Below are 20,264 nucleotides of genomic sequence, written 5' to 3' on the forward strand. Positions count from 1 at the left end.
GAACCCTTCGAAATGTTCCATTTGCCCCATTCTCCCACATTCTCCCCCCACCCACTGTGAATGGACTACCTGGCATAGCTCTGTATGGGCTACTAACTTGGACAGTCTAGAGAAGGGCATTCTGACGATGTCATGTTCCTATCTGCCAAAGCGATTTGGCCACGGTGTCCATATATAGACAAAAAGAGTCGCGCAATTTCTTCCAAAGTGGGACAAAGTTCTCTGAGGAAATGATGGATGGAGTTATTTTACGTATGGTATTGTGAATATGGCAAATGGGTTTCTTGATGATGACGAATTGGTTCGTTGTTAATGACCCCAGTGGGGAATTCAGCCTCTTTACCCAGACAGCGGGGAGAATATGAAACGCTCTCCCAGAGGGAGTTGTTGAAAAGGAGTGCTGCGAATCATCAGACAGCGGCAAGGCAGAATGAGGCCATTCACCCTGTCAGTCGTGCGCTGGCTTGCTGCCAGACCATGAGTTATAGGAGCAGAATTACATTCTTTGGCCCATCGAGGCTGCCGCACCATTTGATCACGACTGATATGTTTCTTAGCCCCGTTCTCTTGCCTTCTGCCCATAGACCTTGATCCCAAGTGATCTCAATCACTTGGCCTACACAGCATGGGGAGGCACTGAACTCCACAGATTCACCACCCTCTGGAGAAATTCTTCCTCATCTCAATTAGAGTCATAGAGTCAGACAGATGTAAAACACGGAAACAGACCTTTTAGTCCAACCTGATCATGCCGACCAGATATCCCAACCCAATCTAGTCCCATCTGCCAGCACCTGGCCCATATCCCTCCAAACCCTTTATATTCAAATACCCATCCAAATGCATTTTAAATGTTGCAAATGTACCACTTCCGCTGGCAGCTCATTCCATAAACGTACCATCCTCTGCGTGAAAAAGCTGCTCCTTCGGTCTCTTTTATATCTTTTCTCTCTCACTCTAAACCAATGCCCTCTAGTTCTGGACTCCCGACCCCAGGGAAAAGACTTTGTCTATTTATCCTGTACATGCCCCTCATAGTTTTGTCATGTCACCTCTATAATGTCACCCCTCAGCCTCCGACGCTCCAGGGAAAACAGCCCCAGCCTATTCAGCCTCTCCTTATAGCTCTAATCCTCAAACCCTGGCAACATCCTTGTAAATCTTTTCTGAACCCTTTCAAGTTTCACCTTTCCGATAGGAAGGAGACTAGAATTGCACGCTATATTCCAATAGTGGTCAAACCAATGTCCTGTACGGCCGCAACATGACCTCCCAACTCCTGTACTCAGTAGTCTGACCAATAAAAGAAAGTATACCAAATGCCTTTTTCACTATCCTACCTACCCATCTCCGACCCTTTGGCACTCCACTGGTCACAGGCCTCCAGTCTGAAAAACAATCCTCCACCATCACCCTCTGTCTTCTACCTTTGAGCCAGTTCTGTATCCAAATGGCTATTTCTCCCTGTATTCAGTGCGATCTAACCTTGCTAACCAGTCTCCCATAGGGAACCTTGTAGAATGCCTTACTGAAGTCCATATAGATCACATTTACCACTCTGCCCTCATCAAACCTCTTTGTTACTTCTTCAAAAAACTCAATCAATTTTGCGAGACATGATTTCCCCCACACAAAGCCATGTTGACTATCTGTAATAAGTCCTTGCCTTTCCAAATACACCCTCAGGGTTCCCTCCAACAATGTGCCCACCACCGACGTCAGGCTCACTGGCCTATAGTTCCCTGGCTTATCCTTACCACCCTTCTTAAACAGTGGCACCACGTTAGCCAACCTCCAGTCTTCCAGCATTTCACCTATGACTATTGATATAAATATCTCAGCAAGAGGCCCAGCACTCACTTCTCTAGCTTCCCAGAGTTGTAGGGAACGGCTGATCAGGTCCCTCTGACCAATTTTCAAAGTGTCTCAATCTTTATACCCTCCAACAGCCGATTGTCTCATTGGTGCAATGTTGGCAAAACTATAAATTCAAATTCAATTGGGTTTTAGTATACTGGAGCATAATTTAAATTGATTGGTTAAGTTTGAATGGTTGTCAAACCCAGCAACCAAAACTCAGGTATCCATTTCTCAGCCATGTTACGTAAGTTAGCATGGTGGGTCAGTGGTTAGCACTGCTGCCTCACAGCACCAACGACCCAGGTTGGATTCCAGCATTGGGGCAACTGTCAGTGTGGAGTTTGCACATTCTCCCTGTGTCTATGTGGGTTTCCTCCCACAATCCAAAGATGTGCGTGATGGGTGACTTGGCCATGCTAAATTTCACATAGTGTTCAGGGCTGTGTAGGCTAGATGAGTTAGTCAGGGGAAATATTGAAAAGAATGGACTTGTTGGGCCAAAAGGCCTGTTCCCACACTGTATGGATTCAATCATATTTTCAATTTTCCTGTACACTCTGGAACTGCCATGTAGTCATATACAAAGGTTTTTGTAATCTCTCAGTTCAGAACAGCATTCTCTCTCTATCTTAAAGGTACAGTACACACCTTCAACTTCATAACTGTATGCTGTAAATTTCAATTAGATGCCTCCCCCCTTCCTTCTAAACTCCATCAAGTACAGACCTAGATGCTCAACAACGCCTCATATGAGCAACTCAGCCGGTCCCACACCTCCCATCTCCTCCCTGTGATCCAACACGTTCTTCTTTTCCAGATCATGGTCCAATTCCCTCTCAAAATGTCAGCTTTGATGAATTGGTCTGAAGGGTCTGTTTCTGTGCTGTACATCTCTTTGACTCTACAAAATGACATTCCAACCTCTACACTCAATTGTTGGGATACTTATTCAGACTGTTTTTTACTGTTTGCATTAAGACATTTCTAACTGTCACAGATATATAACCTTGTTTTCTTTTTCTTTTGGCTGACAAAGTCATACTCTGTTGTTAAAGAACACCAGCAACTTTGTGTTTTGGTGACTAATCACCATGGTAACCAATTGCAAAAATTAAGCACAACCTATCAAGCCAGTTTTCATTCTGTAATCTGATTTGTGGGTATCTAGTCTGTATTCTAATATACAGACGTGTGGTGAGCTCCCAACTATCCAGCTTGTATCGGCAGCTGGGAATCATAAAGCACAGCAAAATCCCACAAACACCAACAGGTTGTCTGTTCAGTCTATTTGTCCTTTCCCAGTGCTGTTGGTTGTGGCCAGGGAATAGATGGGTCTGACACACACCTTAGATTGTTTATCCAGCCTCTCCCATGTTCCTTTTCAAACAACAATCATCATTTGCAACACTGACCTAACAAAAAAACAATCAGGCCTGAGCAGGCATTCTCAGATTATGTTTGCAGTTCAGAGAAATGCAGGGGCGATATGAGTTTCAGAGCATGTGATGTTTATTTACAAGAGCATTTTGAAATTGGTGTCTGTTTGCTTGGCTCTGAGTCCATATCCAAGCTCAAGCAATCAAGTATACTGGGCATAGATCAGTGGTCAGACTCACACAATCAAACACCAGACAATTCAACACTACTCTGTCATTGGACTTGTCAGATCTCAAAGCCCTGGAATGGGACTTGAATCTACAATGCTTTTGATTCTGAGGTGGTGGTATGAGAGATAGGGAGTGGACAATCTACTGAGCCCATAGGCAGAAAGGGGCTCGCAATAACAGGGTAGCGGACTCTTTCCCTCACAGACCTACATATCTGCCTCCAGCAAGTTTTGCACCTTCAAATCGAACGCAGTCTGGCAGAAAGAAAGCATGTCTTGCCACAGGGATGGCTCAAAGTACAAGATGCAGTATACTGGGCCCTCCAAGGTGCTGGTCCTTTGCTGGACTTGAGCGAGGAACTGGTTCCTGACCCTGGCGAAATGCTTCCCAAATATATCAATGTTCAGCTGGTGGTAGCTGGTCCCCAAGGGTACTCTGGAGGGGGAAGTGCCTCGGCTGATGACCCTGGGTTCTTCTTTGTCATCAGCCATCCAGATAATACCTTGCCTCACTAACCTCTTGAGGTTACTCTCCAATGGCTTGTAAGGAGCCCAGTCTTGAATAATGGTCTTCCCAGGCAGCACCCCATCCACCACCTTGGGGCTCAGCAACACCCACTTGGCATCTCCGTGGCCTCGAGCAAGATGGGATCTTTCCATTCTGCCCTGCTCTTCTTCAGCTGAGTGATGGCAGCTTCCAACTTTGGATGGATACATTCTGCCTTGAATTGTGCACAGAGAATTTCCTGGAAAATGGAAGCACTGATGAAGATTCTCAGTGTGTCAATACTGTGGATTTAAGAGGTGTGTTTAGCCCTGGTTTCTTTGAGAGGGAGAGAAACATTGAGGAACATGTGCAGAGCAGTTATTGGGAAGATAAGCAACTACTTAAGAGAGGTCTCTTCTATGCTGTGTCTCTTACAGGGAGGTATGGCCACATTGGTGGCAGAATATCTGCTTCAGAAGCTGTGAGGGAACAGCTTTGAACTCCCTGAGTGTTTTTTTATTTTAAATTTTGACTAAAGAAATTATGAGTGGATGGACACACAGATCAAAGGTTTTTCATTTGGCTTTCAGTTGGGTTGTTGCAATCGAAGCTGATAGGTACAGCTCTCTCTTTGCTGCAAAAAAAAACTGGAGTTCCCTCTTTGCTGCAAGATTCATTTTGGCGGTGTTTCTTATCCTGGATTTGGAGGAGATAGCTCATGAGGAAAGTTGGTTTTGCAGAATCTGCCTTTGCCAAGGGTGTGTTTATGGGATGCTACTAGATTAGAAGAGTTCATGATTGTAGAGGCACAGAGTCATAGACAAGTACAGCACGGAATCAGACCCTTCGGTCCAACTTGTCCATGCTGATCAGATATTCTAACTTAATCTAGTCCCATTTGCCAGCACTTGGCCCATTTACCTCCAAATCCTTCCTATTCATGTACCCATCCAGATGCCTTTTAAATGCTATAACTGTAGCAGCCTCCACCACTTCTTCTGGTAGCTCATTCCATACACACACCACCCTCTGTGTAAAAGCCTCTTAGGATCCTTTTAAACTTTTCCCTCTCACCCGAAACCTATGCCCCCTAGTTCTGGACTCTCCCACCCCAGGGAAAATACCTTATCTATTTACCTATCTGTGCCCCTCATGATTTCATAAACCTGTAAAAGGTCACCCCTCAGACTCCAATGCCCCAGGGAAAACAGCCTCAGCCTAATCAGCCTCTCCCTGTAGCTCAAATCCTCCACACCTGGCAACATCCTTTTAAATCTTTACTGAACCCTCTTAAGTTTCACAATATCTTTCCAATAGGAGGGAGACCAGATTTGCATACACTATTCCATAAGTGGCCTAACCAATGTCCTGTACAGCCGCAACATGACCTCCCAACCGCTATACTCAGTGCTCTGTCCAATAAAGGAAAGCATACCAAACACCTTCTTTACTATCCTATCTACCTGTAACTCCATTTTCAAGGAACTATGAACCTGCACTCCAAGATCTCTGTTCAGCAAAACTCCTCATGACCTTAACATTAGGCATATAAATCCTGCTCTGATTTGCCTTTCCAAAATTAAGCACTTCACTAATTTATCTAAATTAACAGTTAAATAATATGTTCGTTTATAATGTATTTGAATAAAGTTATGTCGATTCTCTTGTTTGTATTTTAACTTTGATGTAAGAATAAAGTTTGTATTTAAAGCCTGTTAGTTGGCCAATCAAATCACATCTCTGCCTTTAAATAAAACAAAACGACAGTCGATTCTATCTCCTTGATATATCTTGAGGGGTTTTGGTCTGGTCCATAACATCAGACAGGGGAAAGGTTGAGAAAGTGAGACCTTCGTGGTAACCTCAGCCAATTCAGGAATAGAACCCACACAGTTGGCATCATTCTGCATAGCAAACCAGCCTTCCAGCCAACCGAACCAACCGATCTCAACGAATGAAGGGTACTGGTTACATGAATCTGCAGTAGCCTTTGAAATAATCATCAAAACTCAACCGCACTATTCTTTAAATTAAAAAAAAATCTGAAATCTAAACATTACAAGGTTCGTGTAATTTCCTTCTTGGGTTGTAGAAACTCTGATAGCATTGCATCGCGGTCATCAATAGAACTAGCTCTTGCTTGTTCCAGCCTCCAGCCAGTCTACTTGCTTCTTGAGTAGCAGCTAAGATTGAATATTGCGGAGATGGTGATATAAATCATCTTGAATTTTTTTTATATCTACCTGCTTGCATGCTTTTCTTCTCCTGTATAAAAATCGGGAATGTTGAGTGAATTGCCTCACAGGTTCAGCCATGAGGCAGCCAAAGACAGGAAAGATTATATTTTGTAGAAGAGTCTCTAGACTGGAACCATTAACTCTACTTTCTTCCCAAAGATGCTGTCAGACCCTGTTGCGTTTCTCCAGCAATTTCTTTTTGTTTTAGAGCTCCAGCATCAGTTCTTTGTTTTACATTCAGGCAGGACAGATACTTCACTGGGATTGAGTATCTATAAAGGATATTGCTGGGAAGAGTTGAACGGTCTGTTTGCTGTTTATGTTAAGATATTTTTAAATGGTCTTAAATATGTGTATCGTTTTGTTTTTATTTTACCTTTGTGCAATAAGTTTGGCTGTTTGCTTAATGGAACAATTGTAGCCTGATTATGGTGATCTTGAGTGGCAGATATACTCTGGTAACCAAACAGCAAAAAGTAAAACTTATGGTCTATCAAGCCAGGTTTCACACTGGGACGAGTGGTATAACCGACTGCTGGTTCAAAACCTTAATGCTCCATTGAATTAATGTCAAGAAATAGGGATGAAAACCTAATCCCAGTGGAATATATCAGCAGAAAGCTTCTACAAGTACATTAAGGGCAAAAGAGTAGAATGGGAAATCATTTGGATGAGAATATAGGAAACATGGTTTGTAAGTTTGCTTATGACATCAAAATGTGATGTAGTGGACAGTGAAGAAGGTTATCTAAGAGTACAATGAGATTTTGATTAGCTGTGCGCAGAGGAGTGGCAAGTAGAGTTTAATTTGGATAAGTATTGCATTTTGGTAAGACAATGCAGGGCAGGACTTTCTACAGTTAATGTAGGGTCCTGCGGAGTGTTATTGAACAGAGAGACCTAGGGGTAGAGGTACATAGTTCCTTGAAGGTGGAGTCACAGGTAGTCAGGGTAGTGAAGAAGGTCTTTGGCATCCGAGCCTTTATCAGTCAGAGCAGTGAGTATAGGAGTTGGAATGTCATGTTACAGCTGTACAAGACATCCATGAGGCCACATTTACAATTCTGGTCAGCCTGCTGCAGGAAGTTTGTTGCTGGAAAGGGTGCAGAAAAGATTTACAAGGTTGCTGCTGGGATTGGAGGGTTTGAGTGATAAGGAGAGGCTCCATAGCCTGGGACTTGTTTCCTTGGAGCACAAGAGGTTGAGGGGTGACATAGAGGTTTATAAAATCATGAGGGGCATAGATAAGGTTCAAGACAAGTGTCTTCTCCCCAGGATGGGGGACATATTTTCAGGTGGAGGAGAAAGATTTAAAAAAGACATGGGGGAAAATGTTTTTTGACAGAGAATGGTTCATGTGTTGAATGAACTTCCAGAGAAAGTGGTGGATGCGGTTACATCATTTACAAGCCATTGGGATAATTATATAAATAGGAAATGCTTGGAGGGATACGAGCCAAGCGCAGGCAGGTGGGACTAGTTTAGTTTGGAATTATGATTGGCATGGACTGGTTGGACTGAAGGGTCTGTTTCCATGCTGTATGAACTCATCACTCAAAGTATTTTCTTCATTACCCTGCAACATTTTTCTCTCCCAGTCTAATTCTCCTGGTCTTAATTGAGGAAGGATGTGATGGCACTGGAGGCAGTTGAGAGGGCATTCACCAGATTGATTCCAGGGATGAAAGGGCTGTCAGATGAGGAGTGGTGGAATAGCTTGGGCTTGTACTTGCTGGAGTTCAGAAGAATGAGGGGGGTAATATGACAGAGGTAAATTAAATAATAAAAGGGATTGGGAAGATGCACATTGAATAGATGCTGCCACTTGTGGGACCGTCTCGAACAAGTGGTCATAGGTAGAGTAAGAAGTCACACCCTATCCATATAACTCAAACCCTCCATTCCTGGCAATCTCCTGATAAATCTCTACTGAACTTTGTCCAGCTTAATAATATTCCTCCTATACCAGGGTGACCAGAACCTAGCGCACAGTAATCCAGAAGAGGCCTCACCAACATCTGTGCAACCTCAACATGACGTCCCAACTCCTGTACTCAAAAGGTCTGAGCAATAAAGGGAAGATGAGGTGAGGCTGGGTCAATAAAGGATATACAAGGCTGAGATGGACAGATTTTCTTAATCAGCAAGGGGTGTTAAGGGTAAAAGCAGGAAGGTGGAGTTGAGGATTAGTCGATCAGCCATGATCCTCATTGAATATCAGAGTGGAATCAATGCGCTGATTGGCCCACTTCTGCTCCTATTTCTTCTGGTCATCTCAACTGGGCAATTGCTTATTGACATAAAAGTATAAGTATTCCTGTCCCAAAACCAGCTGGAGGTACCAAACTTTTTGTCACACAGATTAGGCTGAAAATAGAGGGGAATTTCTGTTTCGTAAATACATTGCACAATGTTCTATGTCATGTGATTTATCATTCAAGGGATGGAAACACTGAATGACGTCTGCTTCTTCCTAATCCGAACGCCAGTCAATGAATTGGTGAATCCTGGTTTTATTTCAGGGGTCTCCAAACCTGTGAACAACAGCAAAGCAAGCAGTGTCCTGGGTAAGCCAATATCATTTTTCCAGTCAGCTAAAGTGAGTGAAGGCTAGCTGAATTATGTTAAATAAAGTGTGTCATATAAATCTCTTGGAGTGGGGCCGACGTGATAGGCAGGGAAGAAATTATAGGTGACAGTGGGTACTGCAGATGCTGGATATTAGAGTCAAGATTAGAGTTGTGCTGGAAAAGCACAGCAGAGTAGGCAGCATCCAAGAAGCATGAAAATTGATGTTTTGGGCTAAAGCCCTTCATCAGGAATTATGCTCCATCATTACTGTCCTGACTGAGACTAGACTTGTGATGCTCAATGCACTCTTTTCAAGGCCCATACACCAATGCAGCCGCCAATATATATCAGGTTGTCCCTGGGATATGCTTTCCGGTGACAGACTCCTGCCAAAACAAGTCAACGTGATTAACTCACAAAGCATTAATAACTCGTGCAGGATCTGCAAGTGTAGCGTGCAACACCCTTGACAAATGTCTATGCAGCTTAAAGCACTGTTGTGTCTTTGAACAGACTCTTTATCCACGGGGCGTACAAGGTCTGCAATATCTGGGCAGAACTATCCACAAAGTCATTGTTTCACTTGGTTACAGTTGTTTCTGACAGAGGTCACTAGCACCAACCCCTCTTTGTCCAACAGACTGTCCCTTTCATTCGGAAAGTTGGCTGAATAAATTACAGCTTGAATTCTACCTTGTGATTTTTGTTTTCTGTGTGTAAATATTGGAATCATCTTGTGGGTCTTATTCACACTGCCATTTCCATGTAATTAACTTGTAAATAAATATAGTGCTTTTAGCCTGAAAATAATGTGTGTGATGTTGGCCAACTTACGAGGGTAAACCAGACAGGGGCTGATGTTGTGGTCTCTGCTGAGCAGTTCCACTGAGGCCAGTTCTTCATCAAGGGAATTCACAGCACACTATTCCCATTCCCATCACTGTATAGGATGACTAAGTTTCTCCTGATTTCCCCACTGGGGGACAAGGTTACATTGTCCTTTGGATCTTCTCTTCCTTACTGTAAGACATATCTCTGCACGCAGTCAATTCCAAACTGTGGTTTTCTAATCTTTTCAAATGGATGGGGGCATATTTTAGTTTTTTCTTCTCACTTGGTGGGGAGGCAGGAGGGAAGGAGAGGTGATGTGCAAATTTCACGCCTCCTTTCTACCCCTTCCCCCCCCCCCCCCTCCCCCCACCATTGCTGGTCCAATCTTCACTTCCCATTCCATCCAACAGGGACCAACTCTTCTATCCCAATCCCCCAGTATCTTTGAAGAGATCGTTTAAAACAAATCAGAAAAGCCAAGGTAATGAGACTGCTGTGGTGTGGGTGCCCTGACCTCTGAGCCAGGAGACCTGAGTTCAAGATCCACAGACTCCAGAGGTTGCATGATAGCATCTCTGAACAGGTTGCTTAGAAAACAAAAAGGTGCATTAGGAGATCTTTCAGTCCGAGAATAATATACCAAAGTAAGCAAATCTCCTGAAGCCTGCTTGATGTTGCGGCTGTTAGCTGGGTTAGTAGGTATCTACTAATTGCTCCTCTCCATCTGGATCATACCTTGTCCCCATTTAAAGCCCTTTACTCACGCAATTGATGTTGAGGCATTTTAGATAGTGGGGTGGTGCTGATAGGTTGGGTCATCAATGACATGGGAGATACAACAAGAGCAGTTAACTGTCAATCTTCAATCTCATAGTCAGCAAGCAGATTCTGATTTGTCATGGTGCTGCCATGGGCATGCAGCAGAGGTCTTTCAGAAAAGGTGCAATGTGTCCACAAATTACTCCTTTCCTACATAAAACTGAGCCTCGTGCTAAAATGTAGCTTCCTGCACAGGCAATGCATCTCTCTACAAACCTCGCTGATTTGACGTTTGTTTCAGTTGTTAACTTTAGCAGAATCTGGATTGTTTAATAAATGAGAGCCAATCACAGATTCACATTAAATGTGGAACCTTCTTCAAGTCTGTTTCTTGTGTTGCAGTTATGATGAGTACAAGACAAAAAGCTTCTTGTTGCCTTTTAACGTTATTTAAATTTGCACTAACGAGCATTTAATTTTGTTATTAACGTATCACCATCAACTCTTTCCAGTTCCATTTCCTCTCATGGCTGATCATTCAACTCAGTTCCCTGTTCCGGATTTCTCCTCCATGCCCTTTGATCCCTTTAGCCCTAAGAACTACTGTATATTCTCAAAATAAAATCTAAAAATTTTGATTTTTATATAAGGTTAAATTTATGGGGTTGACCACTACGTGGATACTACTTCTGAGGGAATGAAATTCACACTACTGTCCAAAATACCGTATCCTGAGCAAAAGCCTTCCTTCTGCCGATTTCTGATTACAAACTGGCAAAACTAATATCTTTTCTTCTAGCTCAGCAGGCAGCTATTCTGCAAGCTTAGTTCTCTATCAAAGTGCTAAGTCATGCCTTCTGATATGTTGTGGTCTCTGTTGAGCAGTACCACTGAGGCCCGCCTTCATCGAGAGAATTCACAGCACGCTGTTCCTGTCTGGATACTATCCCATTATGTTCACTTCAGTTCAGAGAGTAGAGCTGCACTCTTCAGAACAGCATAGAAACAGGCCATTCGGACCAACTAATTCATCCCATCTCGATCTACCTTCCTAACCCTTGACTCGTTTCACCCTCGTGCTGGTCCGTTTTCCCAGAAAACGCATCCAGCTGTTATCCTTCCATCACTTCTGTGCAAACCTTGTGAACCATCCAGAACTTGCCTTAAAATCTGAAATTGCATCCTGCTTTCATTCATTTCGTGCATGGATTCAGATGGCTTCACGACTAACACGTTTTCCATTTTGATGATTTTCAAGGACCCACCCTGCAACTTTTTTTCCCCAGTTGTGGTGACTTGCGAGGTTTATCTCTGTTGGCAAACTTGCGTTTTAGCATTTTCTGAACTTGGTTTGATATCCTTCTCCAGCCTAACCTTTAACATCATCTAGGTATATGACGTAATTCTATGAATGCTACGGAGACCTGAGCTCAGCTGAAATGCAGATAAAGGGAGGTTTGTCACCTGACTCTGACTTGATGTGGTTTGAACTTGTGTCAAATTGGTGTGAACTGTACATCAAAACACACAATAGTACTAAAACTTTAATTTCCTGATCATAACATTTATGTACAGGATAATACCTTGACTCAGAAATGTTGATCTGTTATCCGTGAAGAACTAGGGTTGGCTTTTACAAAAAATATATGGAAAATTCCAGACTTCTTGGCCAAAAAGAGGAAGTTGACTTTTACTCGAGTATATACACTATATCGATCTCCTTCTTGAAAATATTCAATGTTTTGGCCTCAATCACTTTTTGTGGCAGAGAATTCCATAGGCTCCCCACTCTCTGGGGGAAGACATTCCTCCTCATCTCAGTCCTACCTAGTCTTCTTTCGACTGTGACTCCCTGGTTCCGGACTGTCTGGTCATCAGGTCATCAATTTACCCCTGACTAGTCCTGTTAGAATTTTATAGGTTTATATGAGATTCCCTCTTCATTCTTCGAAACTCCGACAAATATAATCCGAATCAAGCCAATCTCTCTTCATACACCTGTCCTGCCATCCCAGAAATCATCTGGTATACTCTTCATTTCAGTCCCTCTATAGACAGATCATATCTTCCTCAGATAAGGAGACCACAACTACACACAGTACACAAGGTGAGGTCTCACCAAAGCCCTGTACAATTCCAGCAATACTGTTACTGTATTGATGATATAATAGCCCCTTTCGAAAGTGCTTTGCTGATCCCAAAGCATTTGGGGATGCCCTGAAGTCATAAAAGATGTTGAAAAGAACATGCAATTTAAACAATAATCTTCTCCTTTCAGTCCTCTGCTGAGGAATAGGGGCCAAGGTTTTATCCAGTGAGTGTTACCAGCAGCCTAATTGCTAAAAGGTATCCCTGTGGTCCCTTAGCCCCAGCTAGGTCAACAGTGTTTCTTCAGCTTGTCACCAAAGATCCTCTGGGATCTCAAGAGGAGCGTATTCATTAGAGTTTGGGAATGCCAGGATATCAATAACTCACTTTAGCTTCTCATTAGGGGCTTGAACGAGCGTTACCAAGCAACAAAGGCCTGTCAATTAATTACCGCTCATATTAATGAGAAAATCAAATGTGGATTGTCTCTGGAAATAGTGACCCTCTAGCAATTGCACAGCCCACACACACAACTAATCCTCCGCTGATAAGTAAGAAATTGTGTTCGGGCTGAACAATTGCATTTACACAGCTGATATTTTCATGCATTTTCCAAGAAAAGGTGTTGGGGGCTTTGGTGGAGGGGGTGGGGGGGTGGGTGGTGGTATTTCACGTGAGCCTCTCAGATCATGCAGACCAGATATCCTTTATAGATCTCATCCCATTTGCCAGCATTTGGCCCATATCCCTCTAAAACCCTACCTATGCATATATCCGTCTTGATGCCTTTAAAATGTTGTATTCATACCAGCTTCCACCACTCCCTCTGGCAGCTTATTCCATACATGCACCACCCTCAGCATGAAAAAGGTGCCCCTTAGGTCCCTTTTAAATCTCTCCCTTCTCACTTTCAACCCATGTCCTCTAGTTTTGGACTTCCCTCTTGCCAGGGAAGACACCTTGTCTATTTATCCTATCCATGCCCCTCATGTTTTTATAAACCTCTATAAGGTCACCCCTCAGATTCCTACACTTCAGGGAAAACAGCCCCAGCTTATTGAGCCTCTCCCTGTAGCTCAGAATCTCCAACTCTGGCAATTTCTTTGTAAATTTTTTCTGAATCTTTCCATGTTTCACAGCAACCTTCCTATAGTAGGGGAACCAGAATGGCATATATTATTCCAAAAGTAGCCAAACCAATTCCTGCACAGCCACAACACGACCACTCAACTCTTATATTCAATGTACAGATCAATTAAGGCAAGCCTTCTTCACTATCCAGTCTACCTGAAGGTCCACTTTCAAGGAACTATGAACCTGCATTCCAAGGTCTCTTTGTTCAGTAACATTCCCCGGGACCTTACTGTTAAGTGTATAAGTCCTTCTCTGAAACTCCACCTTCCATTCCTCAGCCAATTGGCCTATCTGATCAAAATCCCATAGTTGTCTGAGGTAACCTTCAAGTCCACTACACCATGAATTTTGGTGTCATCTGCAAACTTACTAACCATACCTCCTATATAAATGAGGAAACACAGTGGACTCAGCACAGGTTCTTGTGGTACATCACTGGTCACAGTCCTCCAGTTTGTAAAGCAATCCTCCATCACCACCATCTGTCTTCTACCTTTGGGCCAGCTTCTTATCCTAATGGCTAGTTCTCCCTGTATTACATGTGATTTAACATTGTTAACCAGTCGACTGTGAGGAATCTTGCAAATGCCATATTTTGTCCATACAGGTCATATCCACTACTCTGCCCTCATCAATCCTCTTTCTTAGTTCTTCAGAAAACTCAATCAAGTTAGTGAGACAATTTCCCAGACACAGTCATGTTGACTTTCCTGAATCAGCCCTTGACTTTCTAAATACATGTAAATCCTTTCCCTCAGGATTCCCTCCAACAGCTTGCCCATCACTGCCATCAGGCTCACCAGTCTACAGTTCCCTGGCTTTTAGAGGTTTATAAAATTAGAAGGGGCATGGATAGGTTGCATAGCAAAGTATTTTTCCCAGGGTTAGCAGGCCAAATCTAGAGGACATAGGTTTTAGGAATTCTATGCTTTTTTAAATTCATTCAAGGGGATGAGGGCACCACTGGCTGGGCCAGCATTTGTTGCCCATTCCTAATTGCTCAGAGAGCAGTTAAGAGTCAGCTACATTATTGTGAGTCATATGTCGGCCAGACCAGGGTTGGACAGCAAATTTCCTTCCCTAAAAGGCACCAGTGAACTAGCTGGGGTTTTCTACCAATCCAAAATGGATTCATGATCATCATTTGGCTCTTAATTCCAGATTTTCATAATCCAACATCTGTTGGATGCTGTTCCCAACATCTTGAACTTGAACCCATGTCTCCATCATCCTGAGTCTCTGGATTGATAGTCTGGTGATAATACCACTAGGGGAAAGTGAGGACTGCAGATGCTGGAGATCAGAGCTGAAAATGTGTTGCTGGAAAAGCGCAGCATCCAAGGAGCAGGAGAATCAATGATTCGGGCATGAGCCTTCCCTGTTATATATAGTTCCTAAGGCAAATTAAATTGTATCTTGCTATAAAAGACGAGCTACTCAGCTCCTGAGACCTAACTGTGGTCCATTGTCGAGAGTGTGTTGCTGTGGTCTATTATCCATAAGTGACTACTGAACAGCTCATTAGACAGACATAGGAAGGAGGAAACCTATCATTCATACCTTAGCAGTGATAACTATCATTGATTGTTGTGAAAAACCTACCCTGTTCACTAATGCCCCCTCCTTGCATGGACTCTACATGATGCCAGACTCCCCCCAGTTTTACTTCTAACTGCCCTCTTAAAATGCCAGGTGACATTCAAGGAGACATGTGACAAATACTGGGCATAGCCTGGAAATACCCATGCCCTCCCTCTCCCCCCCCCCCCCCGCCTCTTGCCTTCTTCCTTTCAGCCGCTCTGTAAAATCTTTGACTGAAGTCTCACTATGAATGTCCCCTTCAGCAGCGTGGGGTCAAACCTTCTGCTCGTTTTGCCTCTCATTCACAGGATGAGGGTGTCACTGGTTCAGCCCAGTATTTATTGCCCATCCCTTATTGCCTGAGGGCAGTCAAGAGTCCAAAATCATTTTCTGGAGTTCCATGTAAGCCAGACCAGGTAAGGGTGGGAGTTTTCCTTCCCTAAAGAATATTAGTGAACCAAGTGGGGTTTTCCAACATTCAAACCATGTCCATCATTGGAATCTTAATTACAAACTTTTACCAATTTTGAACTAGCACCTATCATTACATTGTCCCCAAGAACATTACCAGCATCTCTGGATTAGCAGACCAGCCAATAAGCCATCACCTCCCCTTTACCTGAGCATCTTCAGACAGGAGGGGTGATTTCCATTTTACTGACTGTCAGGTGCCAAACAAATGTGCATCATTGTTGTTGGCAGGTAGCCTTTGTTTCAGTGAATGTTGTGGATGACGGGCACACTGCGGTGGTGGAAGGGTTGAGGGTTGCATCGCTGGAGAGAGGCAAAGGAATCGGACAGGTCGTCCAGTACTACTGCGCCGATCTGCTCAGGGCCCAGTTCCCAGAGGTCAAAGTGTGTCGCTACACCAAAGCCGGACACCTGACACTCAAGACTATTGCCAGGTTCCGATTGATATGTAAACAGGTAATGCCACATGCGTAGCCATGAATGAGCAGCACATGGGTACATCCAGACCGTTGCCCCGCTGTCATATGGCAACCAGTCTTGACTGGTCTTAAATTTGAGTAGGGTGTATGTGTGTTGAGTTTTGATGAGTACTTCAGAAACTGCTACAGATTCACGTCACCGGTACACCTTATTCATGGAGGTTGGTTAGTTCAGTTGGCTGGAAGGCTGGTTTGCAATGCAGTGTGATACTAACACGGATTCAATTTCCTGCACCAACTGAGATTATCATGAAGGTCCCACCTTCTCAACCTCTCCCCTTGCCTGGTCTTATGGGCCAGACCAACCCCCGTCAAAATATGTCAAGGAGATAGCCTAGACTGTCTATTTCTGTTTAATTTAAAAGCACATCTTCAGATTTGGTGAAACTACTTGGTTTTAAAAACAAACATTATTTTTACAACAAAGTTAAAATATAAACACAAGAAAGGGGAACTGGGATAACTTAATTGAAATACTTGATAAACATAAAATATTATTTAACTACTAATCATCAACTATTCCAACGTAGCAGCATCCCATAAACACACCCTTGGCAAAGGTAGATTCAGCAAAATGGATGTTGCTCACATGTGATCACCCTTCCTGTCCAGGAGAAAGGAACACTGTCAGAAACAACCTAGAAGTTGAGAGAGACAACTCAGGCTTTTTGTTGCAGCAGACAGAGAGCTGTATCTAACAGCTTCAACCGCAAAAGCCCCAGCTGAAAATAGCTTCCACTTCTTCAAGCCCACAACAACAACTGTTGAAAGCTCATACCTGAAATCCCTGGTTCTGTGGGTGGGAGGTTGACCACACCCACTCAGGCTGCTTCTGTTGTTCTAGTTTCTCTAAAAAAGAAAACCCAAGGCTTCACAAGTTGTTTGTCTTCTCATCGACTGCTAGGCATCTGTCCCCCAATCTCTCTCTCTCTCTCTCTCTCTCTCTCAAAGAAACCAGGACAAAACATACGTCTTAAAGCCACAGTATCATCACACTGAGAATCTTCATCAATGCTTTCATTTTTCCAGGAAATCTTCACTGTGCAGTTCGAGACGGAAGATATCCTTCCGAAGCTGGAAGCTACGATTGTCCAGCTGAAGAAGAGCGGGTCAGAATGGGAAGATCCCATCCTGCTCGGAGCCACTGATGTCAAGCGGGTGTTCCTTAGCCCCAAGGTGGTGGATGAGGTGCTGCCTGGGAAGACCATTATTCAAGACTGGGCTCCGTACAAGCCATTGGAGAGCAACCTAGAGAAGTTAATGAGGCAAGACCTCATCTGGATGGCCGACAACAAAGAACAGGCCAGGGTTGTCAGCCTAGGCACTGCGCCCTACAGGGTATCCTTGGGTACTGGCTACCACCGGCTGAACATTGATATATTTGGGAAGCATTTCCCCAGGGTCAGGAACCAGTTTCTTGCTCAGGTCCAGCAAAAAGTCAGCACCTTGGAGGGCCCAGTATACTGTCTTTTGAGCTTTGAGCCATCCATGTGGCAGGACATGTTATTCTTCTGCCAAACTGCCTTAGGACTCCACATGGATAGAGATATTGAGGGGCAAAGCTTGCTGGAGACAGATGTATAGACCTGTAAGGGAAAGAGCCCCCTACCCTGCTATTGCCAGTCCTTTGCTGCTTCTGGGCTCAGTAGTTTGTCCGCTGTCTCTCCTTCTGCCATGCTATTACATCAGAATCCAGAGTGTTGTAGATTCAAGTCCCACTCCTGGGTTTTGAAAGCCAACAAGCCTAATGGCAGACTCGTGTTGAATTGTTTGGTGTTTGATTGCACTGGTCTGATTATTGACCTCGCCCAGTGTACTTGACTATTTGAGCTTGGATGCAGACTCAGGATGAAGCAAACAGACACTGATTTCAAAAGGCTTTTGTAAATAAACCTGTTGCATGTTCTGAAACTTGTGTCACCCTTGCATTTCTGTGAAATTCAGAGTGAGAACTACAGACAGTGGAGTGGGATGTTAAGGTAAGAATGCCTGCTCAAGCCTGATTGTCTTTTCTTCGGGCAATGTGAGCAAACCATTATTGTTATTTGAAACGGAACATGGGAGAGGCTGGATAAGGACTCTAAGGTGCCCATCAGTCCCATCCATTCCCCTGCCACAGCACCAGGAAAGGACAAATAGGCTGAACAGCCAAACCATCATTATTTGTGGGATCTTGCTGTGCTTTATGACCCCAACTGCCCATACACGCTGGATAATTGAACGCTTACTACTCTACAAAACTACATCACATATTACAATACAGACTAGATAGCCACTGAACAATTCAGATTGAAGTCTGAGTGATAGACAGTGCTTATATTTTACAGTTGGTTACCGTGGTGATCAGTCATCAAAACACCAGGTTGCTGGTGTTCTTTAATAGAATTTAACGTTATTAGCCGAAAGGAAAAAGCAAACAAGGTTATATATCTGTGACAGTTAAAAATGTCTTAACGCAAAAAACAGTCTGAATGTTTTCCAACTACTGGTGGAGGCTGGCACAATTACAATACTTAAAGTCATCTGGATGTATATATGAATAGGAACAGTTTAGGGGGATATGGACCAAGTGCTGGCAAATGGGACTAGATTAATTTAGGATATCTGGTCAATAAGGACAGATTGCACCGAAAGATCAGTTTCATTGCCATACATTCCTATGACTCTATAATTGAATGTAAGAGTTAGTACGTCTTGTTATAGCTGTGCAAGACATTGGTTAGGCCACTTTTGGAATACTGCATTCAATTCTGGTTCTCCCTGCTATAGGAAAGATGTTGAACCTGAGAGAGTACAGAAAAAATTTATCAGGATGTTGCTAGGGTTAGAGGGTTTGAGCTATAGGGAGAGGCTGGATATACTACAGCTATTTTCGCTGGAGCATCAGAGTCTGAGCGGTGACCTTTATAGAGGTTTATAAAATCATGAGGGGCATGGATAGTGTGAATAGCCAAAGTCTTCTCCCCAGGGTAGAGGTGTCCAAAGCTAGAGGGCATACGTTTAAGATGAGAGGGAAAAGATTTGAAAGGGACCTAAGGGACAACTTTTTCACATGGGGGTGGTGCGTGTATGGAATGAGCTGCCAGCGGAAGTGGTGGATGCTGGTACAATTATAACATCTAAAAGGCATCTGGATGGCTACACGAATAGGAAGGGTTTAGAGGGATATGGGCCAAATGTTGGCAAACAGGACGAGATTAATTTAGTATATCTGGTCAGCACGGATGAGTTGGACCGAAGGGTCTGTTTCTGTGCTATACAACTCTGAGTCTTTGATTATACTTTTGCTGATAACCAGCTCCAGAGCTATTTCACTCCTCTTCATTCTTTATGTTTTTAGTATCTAAAGAAAAATCGATACCTTTCTTGAAAATGTTCAGTCACAGGGCTTCCACGGACCTCTGTGGAATTCCATACGTTGACACTATATGAGTGAAGAAATTACTCCTCATCTAAGTCCTAAGTAGCCTAGCCAGATGTAACAGGACCAGACATGGATAAATATAGAAATGTTCCCAAGGCCTGGAACCAGGGGTTACAATCTAAGGATACGTTGAGAAGAAATGTCTTCATCCAGGGCGTAGGGAGTCTGTGCCATTCTCTGACACAGAAAATGGTTGACGCCAAAACATTGAATGTTTTCAACGAGGAGTTAGATCTAACTCTGGGTCTAAATGGATCAATGGGTATAGGGGAGAAAGCGGGAAAAGGGGACTAAGTTGGATGATCAGCCACGATCCCATTGAATGGGGTAGCAAGCACAAGGGGCCCAATGGCCTACACCTGCTGCTATTTTCCCTCCACCTAACCTGGCACAGGGCCCCCTCCCATTCCAACAGGACCCCTTTCTCTCTCCTCAAGCCAGACCCTTGCAGCACTCCTCATCCCCCTACCAATAGAGATACAGTTGGGTTTGAACAAGGCGTTGGTTCAGCTGTGGGTTCAGCCTGTGAGGCCTATCTCAAGCCTCACACACCGTCCCACGGGGAGGGCAGCAGCTGTTGCCGGAGAGATTGCGGGTGAATGTTGTTGATTCCCCCCTCTTTCCATCTCTCTCTCTCTGTCTGTCCATTCCCTCTCAGCACCTGCCCTTGTCTTCCTATAAGGCCTTGACACCGCTTTTGATGGCAGTGGCCATTTTTATGGTTATACCTCATTTG

General features: G+C 43.7%; 1 protein-coding gene and 1 pseudogene across 1 annotated transcript; one reads left to right on the plus strand and one right to left on the minus strand.

The window, feature by feature from the left end:
* Positions 1-3,672: 3,672 nt before the first annotated feature.
* Positions 3,673-6,060, minus strand: LOC148136876 (histidine N-acetyltransferase-like; annotated as a pseudogene).
* A 2,573-nt stretch (positions 6,061-8,633) lies between these two features.
* On the plus strand, positions 8,634-18,160 carry LOC122544323 (histidine N-acetyltransferase-like). The gene is made up of 3 exons (XM_087982843.1): positions 8,634-8,789; positions 15,779-16,081; positions 17,134-18,160. The coding sequence occupies exons 1-3, from the start codon at positions 8,634-8,636 to the stop codon at positions 17,686-17,688; spliced, it is 1,014 nt and encodes a 337-aa protein (XP_087838969.1). The 3' UTR covers positions 17,689-18,160.
* Positions 18,161-20,264: the final 2,104 nt, after the last annotated feature.

Source organism: Chiloscyllium plagiosum, unplaced genomic scaffold (genome assembly GCF_037043375.1).
Source record: "Chiloscyllium plagiosum isolate Xiang-an unplaced genomic scaffold, Cpla_swu_hap1 HiC_scaffold_44, whole genome shotgun sequence".
In the NCBI taxonomy this organism is placed as follows: domain Eukaryota; kingdom Metazoa; phylum Chordata; class Chondrichthyes; order Orectolobiformes; family Hemiscylliidae; genus Chiloscyllium; species Chiloscyllium plagiosum.